Genomic DNA, 19,304 nt, shown 5'->3' with positions numbered 1-19,304 from the left:
TTCTTCTTTCACCTGACAGATTTTAGGCGTAACTCGCCACGTCTAATTCTCTCTCCAGTGTCAGCGACCACCTGGCCTACCCGAGATCTTGTGAGCAGCAAGGTGTTCTGCCTTGGCAGGAAGGAAGTGATGAGGCAGGTTAGCTTTAATTATGTAAATGAATGCATCAGAAGCTGTTGAGTAGGGGGCTGGTACCATATTTCACAAGCAGTGGCCTGCAGAGGGTACAAGGCCTTTTATTGGAAGCAGGCTTATATTAGAGAGAGGTCTTTACTTCTAATTCCTTCTGTTTGACAAGTATGTTTGCTCATATTTTAGTACAAAGCCATCTTGTTTTCTGACTTCTGTTCAATTTTTGTTAGCGGTAATCCACTTCCTCCAACATGTGGAACAATAATTCTACCTCTCCAGAACATTCTTCCACCCAGAATATTTTTGCAGTGCACCACTTCGCTGTAGCATGCAAGTGGCATGCTCATGGATGTATGCTCTCCGTTACCCTGGTTACCCATGTTCACATAATGTTGCTGCTGTCATTATTATTCAAATATGCATCGTTATCCCAGTATTTAAACAAAATTGTGTCACCTCCATCTGGGGTTGCCAACTCTCTGAAAAATAAATAAGGCACACCGAGTTGGCAGGTCTTGGTAAATGTTTTGTGTGTGTGTGAAACGATTTTTAAATTATTTGACTCGAACCTGAATTTAATTTGATGCATGTTTTTGAATGCTACGAATACATGGAAAACAAATTATTATTCAACAAGTTATTTTTTTGTGCAAAATAACAAATCTTTTGAACAGATATCTGTCTTGCTTAACTAAACAGAATAAAATAAATCTTTCTTCCAACAGAACTCAGTCCTGCTTAACTTAACAGAATAAAATAAATCGTTCTTTAACAGAACTGTACTGCTTAACTGAAAACAGATTATAAAATAACAGAAAACAATAGAAAGCTGAAAATTCTTGTAATCATGCACATTTAGTGCAATAAGAAAAGTGCAAACAAAAAGTCTGTGGAAAAGTTGTAAACATAAACACTTTGTGCCTCAAAGACCATGACTGGACAGTTGTAGTAAATAAGAAAAAAGGTTGAGGTTGTGGGGTTGAAAAAAAAAAGATTGAACTCTTGAACTCTAAAGCTTAATGTTACATCATGTGGAGCCAGCCTATTTTTTCCATTTGTATTTCTTTTTAGCTTTGCTGCAGTTAGGAGTTGTTTGTTTTTCAGTGCTACAGAGTAAAACTCTGAGCAAGACATTGCCAACAGTCCCTTTTTCAAGGGACTGTTGGCAACCCTACCTCCATCACCTTCCCCTTCCTGTGACACCAGATGGAGGGCTGGTGTCACATCCAGGTAACTACTATTTATGCTTTAATGACAAGCGCATTATATAAAGAGGCACCAGGAGTTTATTCACCCTTGTTTTTCCCCCCATGTCATTACTTGTTTGTGTTGACCACGGTCCCGGCCATTATCAGAAACCCAGTTTTTAATTGACTACCATCTTTTATTTGAGGAAATACAGTCTCTCTTTGACAGGGGAAACCTAGTCTATGAAAATATACCTCATTGTGCTCCTACACACAGTACCATGTCATTAGTAATTTCCATTTGCATTTATGAAGATTTTAATTTGGCATGTCCACAACACTGTGAAGGCATTCAAATATGATGTCAGCCTTTAAGATGTGAATGGCAGTGATCAGACTATTACCTTGGATGATAAATTGGCGCAATAAAAAAGCAAAAACCAGCGTATAAAGTAATTTTATACTGACAGGCTTTGAACAATTGACTTTGCCCTTCATCAAAAGGAACATATATTCAACAAAGAGTCGTCACATATCATTATTTCAAGGCATAAGGATTTCAAATGAACGTTTATACATGCCAGGCCTACCCTTGGTGAATGCCAGCCAGCTCATTACTTAATTATTTCAGGGGCTCAAGATTCATAAATAGGTATGCAAATTCAATCATGGCAGAGGGAGATGATAAGAAAATGTTCTCTCTTGAGGTAAGGAAATTAGAAGTTGAAGGGATTACAAGTATAAAATGAGGACCTCTGTATGACTGAAATGGCATTTCAACAATATATTTTTAGAAGTGTAGCATATGGCAGCTCACACAGCCAATTCAAAAAGGTAAGGATCCCTGTTATTGACCTGATAGTATAATTCATTCAGGCTTTTACAGAGTATGAATGAAATAACTTTTTTTCTTAATCTACATTTTTTACCACCACTGACTGCAAGGAAACTTTTCAATGGACATGTCTTGGCATCAATTTCTCTGCTTGGGTGTTATTGGTGTCTAAGAGGCCCTCAGCAGGGCAGTGGAGCATACCCTTGCACATCACACAGTAGGCTATGTCCCAATTAATCACAGAATAGCCGGAATGAAGCTGAGTTTAATGCTTGAGATGACTCACCCCGCCCACTCTCTCGAAATGATAGCTGTCTCGCTGGAAGTCGATGAGCTGGCCGTTGAATGCCCACGAGAAAGAGACATCCAGAGCTGGATCGCAGGCAATCTGGCAGGGCAACACGATGCTTTCGCCAACAATAATCTCCATGTTAGTAGGCCTCATGGTGATTCTGGTGGGCTCTGGCCAGACAACAGACGACAGCGTACACATGTTAATATTCCTGCCACGGGAACCTTTAACACCACGGTGACCCCATCTCACTCCAAATCACAGCTAACTCAAACCGCCACCATTAAATTACCCATGGTTGTGTGCTTTTCCTGATTTTAATAAGCACTTAAATTCCAAGCCTGTCCATTAGCAACATTTAATGACATCTCCAGTTCGCACTTTATTTTCGGAGATCAATTTGGAAGAAAACGTTTGAAACAGGATTACAGAGATGGTAACATTCCCATTGGTGACTGTGTTGAATTGGAAGCATTAAGAGTATGTTGAGGAAAGGTCACAGTAATTAAATTCTATGGCATTAAATGGTTCAGCTGTCAGCGCATGAGAGGAGTAAAAGCTAATGAGAAAAAATAAGTCAGGTGGCGACACACACACACACAATAGATTACACCGGAGGGCCACATGAACGTGTTATGCCACTGCATTCATAAATAATGACCTTTAAATAAAAGAATAATGTTTTGTTGCTTGTTTAACTGCTGTTTTGCAAATTGTACACTAGCAACATTAATCTGGCAATAACCTTGGTTAATGCCAAGGTGTGCCTTACAGTATAAAGGAATAGAAATGATGGTATTATCAAGCCATAGAATCATTAGAAATGGTTGACAACTAACCAAATTTGTCAACCATGCACATCATTTCTGAAACTGGATGTTGAAGCAGCTTTCTTAGGGTTGTATACTAGCAATATTTGGTATCTTAAGAATGTCTTTCATAACTTTTAAAAGTCAAAAACACAAGAGCAAAAGACGTTTGACTTTGGACTACCATAGGCTGCAAATGTTAGCATGGAAGGCTACTTAGGGTGTTAGTAGTAAGCTAGCATCACACCCAAAACCAATTCAGCACAGCATTTCTGAAACTGGTTGTTGAAGCAGTGTCCTTAGGGTTGTATAAACAGTGATATTTGGTATCTTAAGAGTTTATTTCTTATTTTTCATACCTAAAACACAAGAGCAAAAGATGTTTGATTTTGACTATAAGCTGCAAACAGTAGCATGGATGACTAATGAGGGTGTTGCCTATAAGAGTAAGCTAGCATCACTTTCAAAGCCACGAGTTAGAATATCATTAGCTATCTTTCATTAGCTCCATTAACTACGTTATTATGAAAGAACAATGATGCTCCTTTAATTTACATGTCTACATGCATCTCCATCCATCACACCAAGATATTTGTACATGAGTTAATTCCATTAACTACAGTATTATGTAACAGCAATGATACTCTTTTAACTCATCAACCTGCTTCTCTTCTCACTGCTGTCTTTTTTGCATTATTATGACACTAAATTATTATGATTTCATGTATGTTTCAAACCAGTGCATTTGTTTGGCTTGAATGCAAATTTAAGGGCCTTTTTGCATGTTTCTCATTTTTATACGAGTCAGCTAGAAAAATAACAAAGTCACCCAGAGATAGACCTTTTAAAATCATCTCACTGCATGAATGTTAGCAGGCCAACTACAGCTGACATCTACTGCCTCTGTCTGCTGACTAAATCTGCCAGCGACAGTTGTTATTTCAGCCAGCGAAAATCAACAGTCAAATGAGAAGTCAAGGACCCATTGTTTCAAATATTACCACAAATCTCAAGTGGGAAATCACCCTACATTACCATTACAAAGTGCATACGTGCAGTACTAGAATGGAAAAGACAAAGCAATTGTAACCAAGGGAGCCAGAGCTTAGGAAAGGGTCAGTCATGGGCAATTTGTTTTTACTGGGTTGTTAATCGAGACGACTCACCAGTGATTAGCAGCCTTCCTGTTGTGCTTGCTGTCCCAAACCGATTCTTAGCGACACACGTGTAGCTGGCTGCATCCCGTTTGGTTACATTGGCAATCTTTAAAGTTCCATTGGGAAGCAGAGTAATCCTGTGGGAAATAAAGCAGCTGTATTGCACTGTATTGACTGCAACAGAGAGTGTACAAGTTACAAGAACTGAGCTTTGTACTGAATCTGCCTGTAGTCATTCTTTTGCAGTGACCATTTTATTTATTTTTTCTTTACTTTCTCCATGTAGTAAGTTTATTGTGTGGCGTTTCTACTGCAATTGTATTCTTGTCAAAGCGGAATATCCTCAGAAAAGCACTTTAAACCTTGTGGTACTTTAAAGCTCTCTACCAAAGCTCAGAAAAATGAAATTCTTTGAGGCGGTTTAGCAGCAGGCAGGATGACCCATCTTTACTGTCACAGTGGTAGGCTAAACACATTAGGAAATAAAGAAATAATTTACGAACAGCATCACAGAATAACCAATGAATAAATAAAATGTGGTTTACAGGCTTTATGTTACTAAGGTCAGACAGGAACCCCTACCATGCTGGGAGGTCACCAGCCGGATATTTGGTAAAAGCCTTATACAGTATGTTTCAGTAAGCTAAAGACATGATATAACAGAGCTGAATAAGCCAACCTACACAAAGTTTAGAGTGACCAACATTTTTAAAGACAATTCCTAAAGAATTTTAAAGAAATAAAACTAGATGTAACTAATATTGTGTTGTTACTACTTATACAGTTTGTAAATATAATAACAGCAATGTTTTGCTTGAAAAATAGAAATAGAATCAACAACATCAATGATGGCTGCATTCCATGAAGGTGAGCCAGTTCCAGGTCTCTGGTATTGGGCATGCTGAATCACTGGCATACTGGGACAATTAATGGAATGGAGCCATCATTAATACTATTATTATATACACATGTGCTTTTTCTACTGTGAAAAGGGACCAAAACCATCCACTTAAAAAAAAGCATTGGATTTTGTTATGTTGAAGGGTCAAAATGAAAAGCATTAAGTGACAATTACAGAATCTTAAATATTAAAATGTAGTGTAATAGTAGCACAAATAAAGTCATTGAACTGACTCTGGGATGTCTGTTATACAGTAGAGCAACATCTGTCTCAAGTTTGCTAACATTATAGCAACTAGTCAAATCAGGCCAAGTAAGACTTTAGCAAAGCCTGTGAGTATATTGAGTCTAGCGAGGGCTTGTTTGATTGATTAGGAGTTCAACTTTTCAAGCTGTAAGAGGTTGTATAGTCTTGCAGACAAATATTTTGACAGTTGCTGCATCTAGCCGGGCAGAGATGTTTTATTTGCCCAGGTTTTGAACTAAGGTATTTGCCTTGGAGCTTTGCCTCCATCCCCAATACAATCAAGCTGAATGGATTTTTGTTTTTGTTTTTTAAAACGAAAAAAAAAGTACATTGAAAAAAAATACACACCACAACAGCAGCAATGTGTCTTTTTAGAAACAATATCTACTGTAGATAGACCGCAGACCTCATGCTTACTGCAAGCAGTGTTCATTGGGGTTCCTCTCATTCAAAGAAAAGGCCCCTAAATTGTCAGTGTGCTCTGTAGATTAACCAACAATGACCTTGGTAAATTAAACCAATACTATCTGCATGACAAGATACCATGAGAGGTATTGAAAAAATATATTTTCATTATTTGGGCACAACAAACCCTTTAACTGATGTAGTATTTAGCAACGAAATGTGCACACAGTTCATTGTCTAAACACTGCTCCAATTTACAGTATGCCTACATGTATGAGACAACCTTTCGCATCCAGCGTCTGCATACAAGTGTTGTGTACCTTGAAAGACTATGTGGGCTTCGCATTCAGTGTGCTAAATGTCAGTCAACTTGGGAATTTTACCAATTTTCTGCAGCTATAGATGCAGCTCCCCGTCTGGAGCCAACTAAGGAGCCTCAGTGCTGTTTTGACAAGATGCTCTGCTCACATTGTTCTCTTTCAGACCTCTTTTTGAATAAGCAGCTAGGGAGCGATTCAAACAACAAAGTTAAGCGTTTCCTCACTGCGCTGAGAAGCCTGTGTTTGACTTGTTGTTATTCAGTCTGTCCTGTCTTTTGCGCATGTGTGTGTGTGCGAAGAATTCTCTGTGTGCGAGCGCTGAGGTTTAGTCACTGTGCAAAGCTTTTCTTCTCCTTCCAGTTGGGGTGATGAAAAGTCTGTGAACGGATTGAAGTTTGTCATGTTTTGCTGCCGATTTGGCTATACACTTCTACACCTTTAATTGCCTCTTTGGTAGTGTATGCAATCTTTTTTAGTTCAAATTCCGCTTTTGGCGTATTCTATGAGAAATCAGACAAAGAAGGACAACAAACTAAATTAAGCACCACTTTATGCTGCTTTAAGAGGTGCTTGAAGTTTGCTCATTGCCTGCATTACGTCTGTGGGTGTGAGTTTCCAGCCCGGTGAGACGTCTGCTTTCTAATCTACAAGGATTTAATTCCCGCACCCTCTGTGACTGCATGAATCAAATTCTATTTGTATGTCATGATAATGTAGAACACTATTACCTCCCATAATTACAGGTGCAAGAGCTTCAGTGAGATTTTTAATTCCTTCCTCTATCTAAAAGCAGACAGCGTCTCCAGCAGCAACCCCATTTGCTTTTATCTTCTTAAATATTTCATGCATGCAGTGTTGTTATGACCAGCTAGCATCTTCATCCCTCACACCAAGCTATTTGCACATGAGGGTGCACGAACTACATTAGCCATGCACAATTTTCCTGGTGGGTGCCTTGCTCTCATTCTCCTCATTAGCCTTTCCTTCTATGGATCTGCACAAATGCCAAATACACTATTCAAACAAGTCAGCTTGCAGTGAATTTGAATGAAAGCTGCTAGAAATATGCACTTTTGATTTTCATCCTACCGTTCAGTTCTCTGCAGGATCTCATTCCCTTTCTTCCACAGGCTAATTGCTGGGGGCGAGGCCTGAGGCTTGCATTCAAGAGTGACTTCGCTGCCTGAACGAGCTTTTAGCAAGGCCCTTAACGGACTTTTGGAGAAACTGGGAGGTGAAGCTGTGTGTGAGGGAGCAGAAAAAGGCGTGAGATTAGAAACATATAGGCAACATGAACCGTTGCAGGTCAGCCCTGCTGTATTAAGATCAACTCTCCTCGTGCTTTCAGTGTCTGCAGCTCAAAATCTCAGCATGAACAAAGATGAAATGCCGATTGGGCTCAAGGCTATGCCCCACTCCCCACCCCCTACATCTCACACACACACACACAAACACATTCCACCTTCACCGAGCATCCAACCTGCAGAGGTTCCAGTCATTGTCAGCACTCATCATCACATTTTGTCAGCCGTGATTTGGACCCCCAAGTGTCATCACATATATCAAGACAGAATTTAATTCCTCATCGAGCCACTCAGTTGGAAATCATCAAAGCTTTGCAAATAAATCAATACCCCATCTACATGAGAAAGCATGCACAATGCTACAAAGTAACGTGTTTGTAGTATTCAAATCAATACGATGAAACGACCGAAAGTAAAATGAGACACTCCATCAGATTCATATTTTTGCTGGCAGAGCCTGTAGTGACATCAAATGAGTGTGCAGACTGATTGCTGAGGAGAGCTATAGCAGGCTGCTGGTTTTTATCTTAGGAGATGATCAAACACACAGACAGATAAGCAGGATAAAAGCAAAGGGAAGGAGGCAATCTTACCTAACACCATTAGTTGGGCACTGGAATAAATAATGCCATGTTTGTTTTCAGCCACACACTGATACATCCCAGAATCTGACAGGTTTAACGTAGCTATAGAAAGGGCCCCGTTTTCGATTTGTATCCGGCCCTGCAGAGAAAAGAGAAACAGTTCTGCATATCCATTGCAATGCCAGTCTATTATGTCCAAAGGCACAGCAGCAATTACTGATACACCATGGAGGGGAGGAGAAAGAGGGGGAAAAAAAGCCTAAAGAGCCTTGTGGTATGTTCAGATTGGAATGGGGTGAAGATGAGGAGGCAGTGGAGAAAACTGCTAACCTGCTTCCTACATACACAGAAAGAAGCAAGGCTGACAATAGCACCCGTAGCATATTAAAAAGCCATTTATTTTCTGGGGTTGTTCGGTTGGAAAAACTATGATGACAGCTCAGATGAGACAGATTTTTAACCAGATTAGCTGCTCAGAGATCCTCCATGCTGCAGCGAGTGTGGTTTCTCACCGTGCACTCTTAATTACAGATGCAGATGAGAGGTGGAGCTTAGTAAAATAGAGCACATTAGTGAGGCGCAAAGTCACCTTAGCACGTAAACACTGCTGACTTTCACAAAGAAGATGATCTTGCATGGATTTTGCAAGCTTCTACTTTATATTTTTGCTTCCCTAATGATTTAAAGTAGACACCCCACTGATTCTAGAGAGGACTGAAAAATAGTCTGTTTATTGTCTTCTGTTTTGTCTGTTTAAGAAAATAAGTAGATGACAAAAACCCTATAAATTGGAAGTGTGATGTATGAAAGATGTAGACATTTACCATCTGATGAAAATAAGTTAAGAAACGTCATCATCAAAAGTCAGCTGCCATACAGAACATGCATAAATTCTACATTTTTTTCAAAAGCAAAAGCTTGACATTTTGGGAAATGTGCTTATCCTCTTTTTGGCGAAGAGTTTAAAGAGAAACCAGTCAAACCTATCTGTTAAATACAATGTGACAGCCAGGTGACGGTTAGCTTAGCTCAGCAAGAAGACATAGAGACAGGGGAACCAGCTAGCCTGGCTCAGTTGCCAGTTGGAAATATGCTTATTCTCTGTCTGGCAACGAGTTTGAAGGGATACCACTCAAATCTGTCCATTAAATACAATGCTACAGCCAGGTGACTGTTGGCTTAGCTCAGCACTAAGACGTGGAAACGGGGAGCAGCTAGCTTGGCTACATTGCCAGGCAACAGCCCAAGTTAGCACTCCCAGCCAAGAAATGATGACATGACCCCTTGTAAAATGGCTCATTGCCTTTTTTTACACTTTGAGTTTGTATGGATTAAACAAACAAGGTGTAATATCGTGTAACAAATACTTAAGTGGTTTTCATTCAGAATCCTCATCCAGCTTTCCGCCAAAAAGTGAAGATATGTATTCCCAAAATGTCAAAACAATCCTTGCAACTGTTTCTGTTCATTCTCTTAATTTGATTCAGTTAACCTAGCAGTGGTTGTGTTAGTTCATAAACACAGTACAGACAATACCAAAGCTGTCAAAAAGACAGGACAATGGCAATTTAAGACTTTAACACCAATTGTGTAAAGAGAGAGACAATTTGAGTACAACAGAAGATGAGCCAGATGTACAGATGGGTGACAAATTAAACTAGACAGAAAAAAAAGAAGAGAACTGCTCAATGCAGGGAAGTAAAACAATTGTGACTATGACAGACACTAAGAGACTGAAGGAAGTCTGTACTAAAAGGCTTGGACTAGATCAAGCAGCATCAAAAATTTAAAGTCCATGTAAAGGAAAATCACATTATACAGGATAAAAACAAAGACTATGAACCATGAAGTACTGAGTTGTTGAGTTAGAGCTTTAAACTGTTTTTCAGCATTTCTGTGTTCAGGTTTTTTGGTAGGCCTGAAATGGTGGCTCGATGACATAAACTAATGCACCAAACTCCACTGAAAAAACAACAATTTAATATACTGTTGATTGGTGAAGAGTCGCTTGTTAACAAGTCATTTTTACTGACACAAGTCGACATTTACCTACAAAATATGTGCCGACTTAAACAATGGCTAACGTTACTTAATCTTTTAACATACTCATCCATGTTGGTTGCCTTACTCCTACAAACCAGACCTATTTTAAATCATATATTTTTATAAGTGACTTTGGTGTGAGTGTTGTTAACGCAGAAGGTTATGCTTTCAACGCCTTTAGCTGACATGCCCTCATTATTTTCCCACAATTTGAAACCTAATATTATATAGTTTGCAAGTTCAAATTGTACTGGCTGGTTAATTACATGATTTTCTGATGTGGTGTAACAAACTCAGAATGCATTCATTACTGCTTTACATGGACTTTAAAGGAAAAACCAACATTAAGTGTCTTAGTAAGGTGCTGGGTCACAGAAAGCCTTCATCACTGCTTCAGTACTCCTTAGCATAAATTTAACAAGTCTTTAAAAGTGGAGGGATGAACATCATTCGTCCAAAAGATATTCCCTCCATCACAGAACACTTATGGAAGCAGTTGCATTTGTTATGTTTCTATGCCAATTCTGTGTGCAATAGTATGACAAATCCAACAGATCTTCATACCTCGCCCATCAATTGCTCCCCATTCTTCAACCAGCTGTAGGACGGTTTAGGCTTTCCGTTGGCCTTACACTCCCAGAACAGGTTTTCCTCGATGGACAGAGCTGTGTCCGCCATTGTCTGAAGCCAGTGAGGTTTAGCTTGGAAAAAAAGAGAGGATTACTTTTTCAAACATGTGTTTTAATTATAGAAGCACTGGATTAGTAAATAACGGTATCAGAAATCACAAGCTGTAAAAGCAGCCTTGCATTAAATCATCAAAGTTTAAACTCAACAAGTGGATTATCATCACAATGAGAAATACAGGTTGGTAAACAAAAGTATTAACAATGTTCTTAGCACAATGCCAAGCTTGAAGATTGACTGGGAATTCTTTTTTTCCTTATATTCTCTTTCTGCTTTCATAGGCAGGATCCACAGTTTATCCTGTCATTTCATTGTGCCCTACATGTTATGAACAAAATAGGTTTTCTGACAACCAAATGAGATTCAAGCTGCTGGTCACATGCATGTTTCATGTACAAATGTGTATATCTGTTCCAGACACACATTGATTGCTGCGTCTCTATGGATCAACTGTCATTTAATTTGAAATGGTTCACTAACCGTGGAATGAAATACGACCCCGCGCCGCATTTTTGCCTCGCCGATTCTCCGCCATACATTCGTATGTCCCAGCGTCTTCCTGCTGGAAATTGGGGATTTCAAGGACTGCGTTTGAATTCTTCATTTTGACTTTGCTGGGGAAAGGGACCCCGCTGGTTCTCCTCCAGCTTATTTCTGGTACAGGGCTGCAAGAGAGAGGGGACAAAAAGTTCCTATGATGATGATCCCAGCTGTCAGTCGTAGTGATCAAAGTGTGATCAAGCACAAAAGAAAAGGAGACGGAGCAAAAGTGTTATGAGTTATTGTTCCCTACAAATCATAACTGTGATTGCTCAGATTTGAGAAGCTCTGATTTCCGCTCCCTTGTCTTGTCATATTGTCACCCTTGCTCTCCTATGGATTGATGAATCTGAGTATGAGTAGTGTTACGCTTGTGCATCCTCAAATCATCTTGACTAGCACGCATTCATGCATGAATGAGCACACAGCTTATGTCACATACACAATGAGACTGACTTACTTTCCCAGAGCAAAGCATTCCAGCTTCACCACTGACTCCTTCGCAGCTGGAACTGAATCAGGGAAATGAACTTCTATTTTGGGTTCATATTCACCCATCACTCCTACAAAAAAAAGGGAGACAAAAGATGACAAGCTTTTTACACCATTGATTAACAGCACACATGGCTCTCACATTGCATCAAAAAGAAAACGGTGACACCACTGAGACCACTGAAGAGCCCTAGCCACACCGCCCACCTTTACCTGTGTGTGACAGCTACCTCGTTGAACTGCTGCAGCTTGCACGCATGTGGTGTCCACACAGATAACATTGCTGCTGTGACGCTGATACCGCCTCGGCCAACCCTATTCTCTCTGCATTGATATCCAAGGAGGGTTGGATAAAGGACAACTGGAATTGGTCGTAGATACTTTGAAGTCATTTTACCTATCATACAAGAAGCTTTTTCAGTTCTAACTGACTGATACGGAGTCCCAGGTGTTTAACTCTGCGGGGTTGTAATCAAGGTCATTGATACCACTTTGTTCGTCAGTGCTCCTGGCTATCTCAACAATGATTGTCACCTGGGGCAAAGTTTAAATGACAGTCATTGGAGATGTCACATGAGGCCAAATGTGACTGACTGTTAAATCTCCTGGAAAGGAATGAAAGAACAGAGTAGGTGTAGGTGGATGATACGTGGTGTTGTGTGTTAAACCATGCGTTTGTTGCATTCCCCCATCTACAGACTTGTATATCAAGGAAAATGAACAACCATTAAACAAACGCATGACCCAACACAGCAAGGCCAACTCCTCGGGTCAAGACTCAGCAGTTAAAGACCCACACCTTAAAGATAAGGGACTCTTTTGAGGACAACAACGTACATATATTGGATAGGGAGGACAGATGGGTTAAATGAGGAGAAAAGGAAGCTATCTACATCATGGTAGAGAAACCATCCTTCAACAGAAGAGGTCCATGACACCACTTAACCCCCACCTACAGTGCTTCCCAGGAGATTTAACAACCATTCACATTTGGCCATGTTACAACTCCAACAATTGTCGTTACAACAGTGTGGAGCACTAACAAACCAATTGGTATCTCAATAACCTTGCAAATGACCACAACACTGGGGAGTTCCAGGTTTTTAAATACCTAGGACTCCCTGCCAGTCAGTTAGAACTGAAGAAGCCCCTTGGATGAGGGGTGAAATGTCTTAATATCTACAACTAAGTCCAGTTGCTTTTGATTCGATGCTCCTTGAATAACCATGATGTGGATGACTGAGAATCACCACCTTTCTACATTGATTTTACCTTTGACAGTGGCCATCAATAAGATAATGTTTAGTTTCATATTAACATAATAACAATAAAAAACACATAATAATGATGATAAAAATAAAATATACATCAATTCCTCTTTACTTGGTCTAGCTCAGTTTAAAAGCCTGTTACCAGTTAATTTTCCTTTCTATATGTAATGTTACTTTAAATAGTTTTAGGCTACCTGTCTATTCACATAAATAATAGTAATATGGTTCATTCATTCCTTGGTATTTTTGTGTTGTTTTAGTGCAAGCTGTATACAGAAGCAAAGCCATAGTGCTTTATATTTTGCTCTGAATGCTCCACAGGAAATATGGTACATAGAATACATGTGGCATTCAATTCGTCCTATAAATATTTTTTCACTTCTGTGACATACTCTATAGATAGAGACATAACATGTATCGTGAAAGGTGTCAAATATTTAATATTTCTGGCAGGATGTCAAAGTGAATATCAACAGATCATTTTCACTGTCTATTTTTGCTGAAAACTGCGTGTATCATTCAGAGGGAAAAAAAAGGCTCAACTCTGAGACTCCAGGTAACACGCCACTGAGCCAGGCGTCACATGAGCTGTGTGGCTGCTCTAACATGTTAACATAGACACAGAAAATGAAAAGCACACATGCTGCTCAGGTAGGTGGTGTGGTCCAAGAGTAAGGATGCTAAAGAGGGGGAAAAAACCAGAGATGGCTTATAAAAGATTCAGGGAACACATCAAGGAAATTACTTGCTTAGTAGGGATTTATCACCAGTGGCAATTTGACTTCATTTATGACTTTATTTATATTCACATCACTAGAGCAGGTCAAATACTCCTTCACAGAGACAGTAGTGTGCCTCACAGTCTGGCACCAAGAGCTGATTCGGTCCTACGCAATGTTTTAGTCTAGAGATGAAAGGTTAGAGACTTTGAGAAGCTGTGATAAGTGTGAGCGTCTTACACAGAAACTGGAAAACACCCAGAATATGGAAGTGCATCTTCTACATATAAGACTTTGATCATCTCTGTGTTTAGTTAGTAATGATTGGTGGCATTTTCAAACAGGGAAAGGTCTCTGATTAATAAAACACAACAGTAACTCAGCTAATGAAGGCTTTGATATTTTAGGGTTTTATGTGCAGGTCAAACAACACCTAAGCATTGAGTCTACAACTGGGCCAATATTTATCTAAGGTTACATGCAACCATTTACTTTCATGCTTTCCACCAAGAAACTTTGCTTACAATCTATTACCAACATAGATATACAATAATACCTTGATGTGCAATATAATATAGGCCTATCCTATCCTACAATTTTATACATAAATACATAATACATAAATAATTAAACCATCCACGTACACAAAAATGAAAAATATAAGACATGAGATACATTTCTATCACATTCATTCATCTTCAAATAATAGATATACCTCAGATAACACCCAACTATCCTAAAACATAAAATGCTCATACACACACACTCATACGCCTAACTATGCTTTGTGTTCTCCTTTGGAGTCTCCCCTTCCCCTACCAGCCTTGCTATAAATTCTTTTTAATCTCATACAGCTTCATATATACGTACTTCCAAACCTCACTGAGCTGCTTCATTTAGTTATTATCTTCATTCAGTGTCTTGTCTCTGTCCAAATAATATCACATCAACTCTTTACAAATCTGTAAAGAAGGTGCCTTTGTTTTTTCCAGTGTTTTAAAATGAGCTTCCTGTAAACCAGGGAGGAGAACATAATCTGCCATCCCATAGGATATCTTACTTTTTCAGCAGCCTGAAAAATACACAGCTCAGCTGTAAGTTGATTTTTTAGTTTTAGAGGTAACAGATATCCATTTTTGGTTTTCATTACAGGCTTTTTGCACAAACCCAGAAGGAGTGCATAAAAGAGAGATGAGAGCCACACTTCACACACTAATTGAAAGAGTTTGTATCTAGTATAGTATAATTTGTATTGAATTAACTGTAAATTGTTAATTGCAGTAGTGTTATGTGTAAGAGACTGTATGAGCATTTTTTCCCATTTTGTCTTGGCTCCTTTAAAATGCTAATCTTTATTCCACTTATCATTTATTGTTTGTAGTGAGTAATTTTTAGATTGTTCCTTTAACAACATTTTGTGTATGCCACCAAATTAATTGTTTCTTTTTTCCTTCTTTAAATAGAAACTCGTCAAAGAGTCCTGGCACTATAATCCACAGCTGAAAATTGTCCCTAACAAATGCACTCCTTTCTCCCGTTGCCAGTAAAATTACAATGGCCAGCTGTTTTATGGAATCATTGAGCAGTAAAAAAAACTCTCAATCATGTGAATGGCAAGGTGTGTCCAAACCTTTGACTGGTACTGTGCTTGTGGCACTGATAGCAACACAATAGGTAGGGCAATCAGACAGTATTGATAAATGTATTTCCATGTTGGTAGTCAGGCTCATGTGGGGAAATTGTCATGAAATATGTTGACAATATAAAACATATATAATAATACCAGCTTTATTCTCCCTGTCTGATGATGCCATATGAAACATTTACAGCTAATCTGAGTGGGCGAAATTGTTAATGCTCCCAATTGATGAAAGGGTGCTACTAAGCTGGCCTTGCACATACCCACACCCCATGACATCCCTAATCCTTTTTGTTGATCTTAGTTGTGTGCAGGAGGGGAGGAAAGGCTACATGGCAGAGTTTCATTAATGAGTATAAAGCAGGTCTTGAATTTAAAATAGATACTGAAATGCTGTTGGAACAACAGTAACAACAGTTAAGCCCAGTTTTCTTGCTATTATTACTTATATTCTTGTTATTTGGTCCAGCACCTGCTTTCTTTCTTTCTTTCTTTCTCTGCACGTGCGCCTCTACCACATCTCTTTTGAATCGATGCCACACAGCTCAATAAGTTTAATAAAATTAACAGTACATAATGGGACGAACCGTTGGGGCCACAAAGTAAAAGAGCCCTGTAGTTTAAGACATTTACCGTCACTTCTGAGGACCAGTGGTGTAGGAGAGCTGAGCACCTTCTCCCTCGTGATGCTGTTGTTAACCACACAGGTGTAGTTGCCCACATCTGAGGGTTCCACTTTGGCGATATACAGACTCCCGGTCTCTTGAGAGATGAACCGACGACTGTCTTGTTGGACAAAGTATGGATATTCATTGAAGATCCATGCGAAAGTCAGCTCTGGAACAGAAAGGAAACCATTGAACTTTGCATTGGCCCACTGTCATTACTTTGGATAAAAACATCTGCTAAATGAAATTGTAAATAGTAACTGTACTGTTCTCTGCACCACTGACTCTACACATATTATATTGATCAGCCACTATGAATTGGATGGCTGAAGCAAACAAAACAAAGCCTATTGTACTGAACTTATAGAATATTAGCATATATGATAATTTTTCTCCCCTTATCTCAGTTTTCTTGGGATGAAATACAAAGATGTGGCAAATGTAATAAGAAGAAACAGGAGGCTTAAGTAAAGGGACCAAAACAAAATAGATCACGTCGCATCAGTGGATCTCCCCTGATACATGCCCTCTATTCCTGAGGTCATTGAGTGACTTTGTTAGTGGGCGGCACGGACGGGTGGATGGACAAACTGATCTACAGAAGTAGAAATATATTGTCATGCCCCTTCACAAGCAGCAGGTCGCCCATAAAAAAAGGGGAGACCTGCCATAAAGAATCACTGTATCTTTTGGAGGAAGCGCACGCTGCAGAGATTTGCAGGTGTGAGGTGCTCTGTGTAATCTACCACTTGGGAGGTGAGGAGCTGAGTCAAAAAGGTGTACACTGTGACTGTCAATCATATCTGTTGCCACCATAACCTCCATGTGAAAAATGTGGCTACAATGAGTGGTGATAGAGTATTGTCAAGCAATTAAAAGTCAAGTGAAGATCAGAAGTGCACACAATAGAAAACGTGACTTATGCGCCAAGAAAAAAAAAATCCCTCAGAGTAAACAAACATCTATTTTGGAGAACAGATGTGACACAGTATGTTCGCTTGTGACAATACTATATTTAATCTGTCATATCGGTGTGATGTGATAACTAATACGGTAGCAGAGAAGGCTTTTGCAGAAGCCAAAGCTAATGAAGCGTAGCGAAAACCAGAAGGGGCGCCTCATAGATGTTAGATGAAGTTTCGTTGAGTTTCAAGGTTACTTAGCACATCAATTCTTTCAAAATGCAAGCGAGAAAGAAAAAGAGAGGACGGAAATGGAGAGAAAGAGAGAGCCAGAGAGGGAGTAACAGGGTGAAAGAGGAAAAAAGGGACAGCGGGCTCGCACTACTTTAACTTTCATTCCCTTCTAAAAATGTGAAAACACAATGGCGCTACTGTTACAGCAGCCAACTACATATAAGCCTATGTCAGAGAGGAAGGCTGTAAAACTGTATTTCACACAAAGTACTCCGACCAATTATCCCATAGACCAGCTATACAATGCACTGCCCTACAAACTGTTCTCTTGTGAAGGAAATTGGTTGTTCCAATGTGCAAGCTACTGTATCAGGAAGGAGACAAGCTAGACAGCAGCCATTGTCCATGTCCTAAGCTTTCTGCAGATACTCAGAGAGGCGGGACAGAAAAGTACGCATCTTTATCTCTTATTTGTAGCCTCTTGTTTAAAGAACACATGCCTAGCTTTTCAGTTGAACAATAAAAGCATTTGTTTTGGTTTAATGGAGGTGCATTTTTATGGAAGGCATTCAACAAATACAGAGTTTAACATTTTGGAAAATGCATCTTTTGGTTTCCTTATTAAGAGAGACCAAATGTGACAAAATCCACCTACCAGCACCTCTAAAGCTCAAACAACAGGTTGTGGTTTTACATAGGGGGAGGCTGGACCATTTCTCGGCAATTACTTACTCTACAGTGGTTGCCTGGCAACCTCACAGTGACGATGAGACCCCTGGGGCTGGTTTCACCAGTTAGATGTTGATGAAAGTTGGGTGTAACCCCTACGCCTGGCTTAGCTACACTCAGCCTGGTGATAAATATGAACATCTATTGCACCATCTAAAACTACAACTAGGCGCAGCTATTCCCAGTGTAGATGTACATCATCTACACTGACACGTGATAATTGCCACGCCATTCACGTTACTATGATTAGAAACGTACATTTCCTGGCACCAAGAAACAGATTAGATATGATTACTGAGCCGAAGAAAGGAAAATTAAATTACTCAGATTGTGATACAAGAAAAATTATGGCACAGTAAGTATGCATATTTTAGTTTGTAAACAAAGCAATGCCGTAACTAATAAGAAAGAACAAGATGCCTAGCAAATGAGAACAGCGGCAGTCAATAAAGTAAAGGGTGGAGTAGGAAGTCGGACAGTCGGCGAAAAATTGCAAAGACTTTTGCAGGCAGCCATGAGAGACTCTAGCCTGCTCAGAAATCCCAGGTGTGGGACCCCCTCCTAAAATCTCATCCTGCTGTATCTGTTGATGTAAATTTAAATAAATAATAAATTGGATATCTAAAGTCCTCTAAATTCAGCATATTTGACAGCTAGCAACAATGACAACAATGACAAAACTGTCCCCATTTTTTTTGTATTGGGGGAACGTCAAACCAGACTCTTTTAAAATCTTTTTCAGTATGCAAAACTTTGAATAAAGCATTATAAGTCACCTCACAGTTTGACGTACATTAAATTCACTAAACTGAGTTGACTTGAATAAAATCTAGTGTTTTACTGCCGGTTAACGCTACTCCTTCATGCCTGGTGGAGGACCATGTGAACCGTGGGGCAAAACAACTGTGTTGCAAGACTTTACACTTCACACCTATCTTTGACTGTACGATTTAGTCTCAGACATAGCACTACACCTAGATGGTGCAACAGGTATAATTCTACTTGGGGCTTCAGGTGCATTTTGTCTCAAGTCTGGTCTTACATCCAGGTGTAGGTCTAACTGGTGCCAAGATATGACCCCTGTAAAACCACTACATGACTTTTCATACTTCAGTGTACCCCATTGTGATATCAGGATATTTTAGAGGTGCGAGTGGCCAGATTTTGTCACCATTGGACATTGGCTAACCGTTTCCCCCTGTTTCCAG

The 19,304-nt window shown here is 39.5% G+C and overlaps 1 protein-coding gene across 1 annotated transcript in view; it reads right to left on the bottom strand.

Annotated features, from left to right (window-relative positions):
• Positions 1-19,304, bottom strand: part of cntn3b (contactin 3b) — a 46,586-nt gene that overhangs the window by 10,504 nt on the left and 16,778 nt on the right. The window contains exons 5-12 of the mRNA XM_053315321.1: positions 16,197-16,400; positions 11,903-12,005; positions 11,383-11,567; positions 10,780-10,916; positions 8,182-8,311; positions 7,374-7,524; positions 4,422-4,549; positions 2,441-2,616 (exon numbers count right to left, since the gene is read on the bottom strand). Coding sequence (XP_053171296.1) covers positions 2,441-2,616; positions 4,422-4,549; positions 7,374-7,524; positions 8,182-8,311; positions 10,780-10,916; positions 11,383-11,567; positions 11,903-12,005; positions 16,197-16,400 — 1,214 coding nt within the window. The remainder of the gene's footprint in view (positions 1-2,440; positions 2,617-4,421; positions 4,550-7,373; positions 7,525-8,181; positions 8,312-10,779; positions 10,917-11,382; positions 11,568-11,902; positions 12,006-16,196; positions 16,401-19,304) is intronic.

Source organism: Scomber japonicus, chromosome 3, assembly GCF_027409825.1.
Source record: "Scomber japonicus isolate fScoJap1 chromosome 3, fScoJap1.pri, whole genome shotgun sequence".
Taxonomy (NCBI): domain Eukaryota; kingdom Metazoa; phylum Chordata; class Actinopteri; order Scombriformes; family Scombridae; genus Scomber; species Scomber japonicus.
The sequence above is the reverse complement of the archived record's forward strand: the minus strand, read 5'-3'. Positions and strand labels throughout refer to the sequence as shown.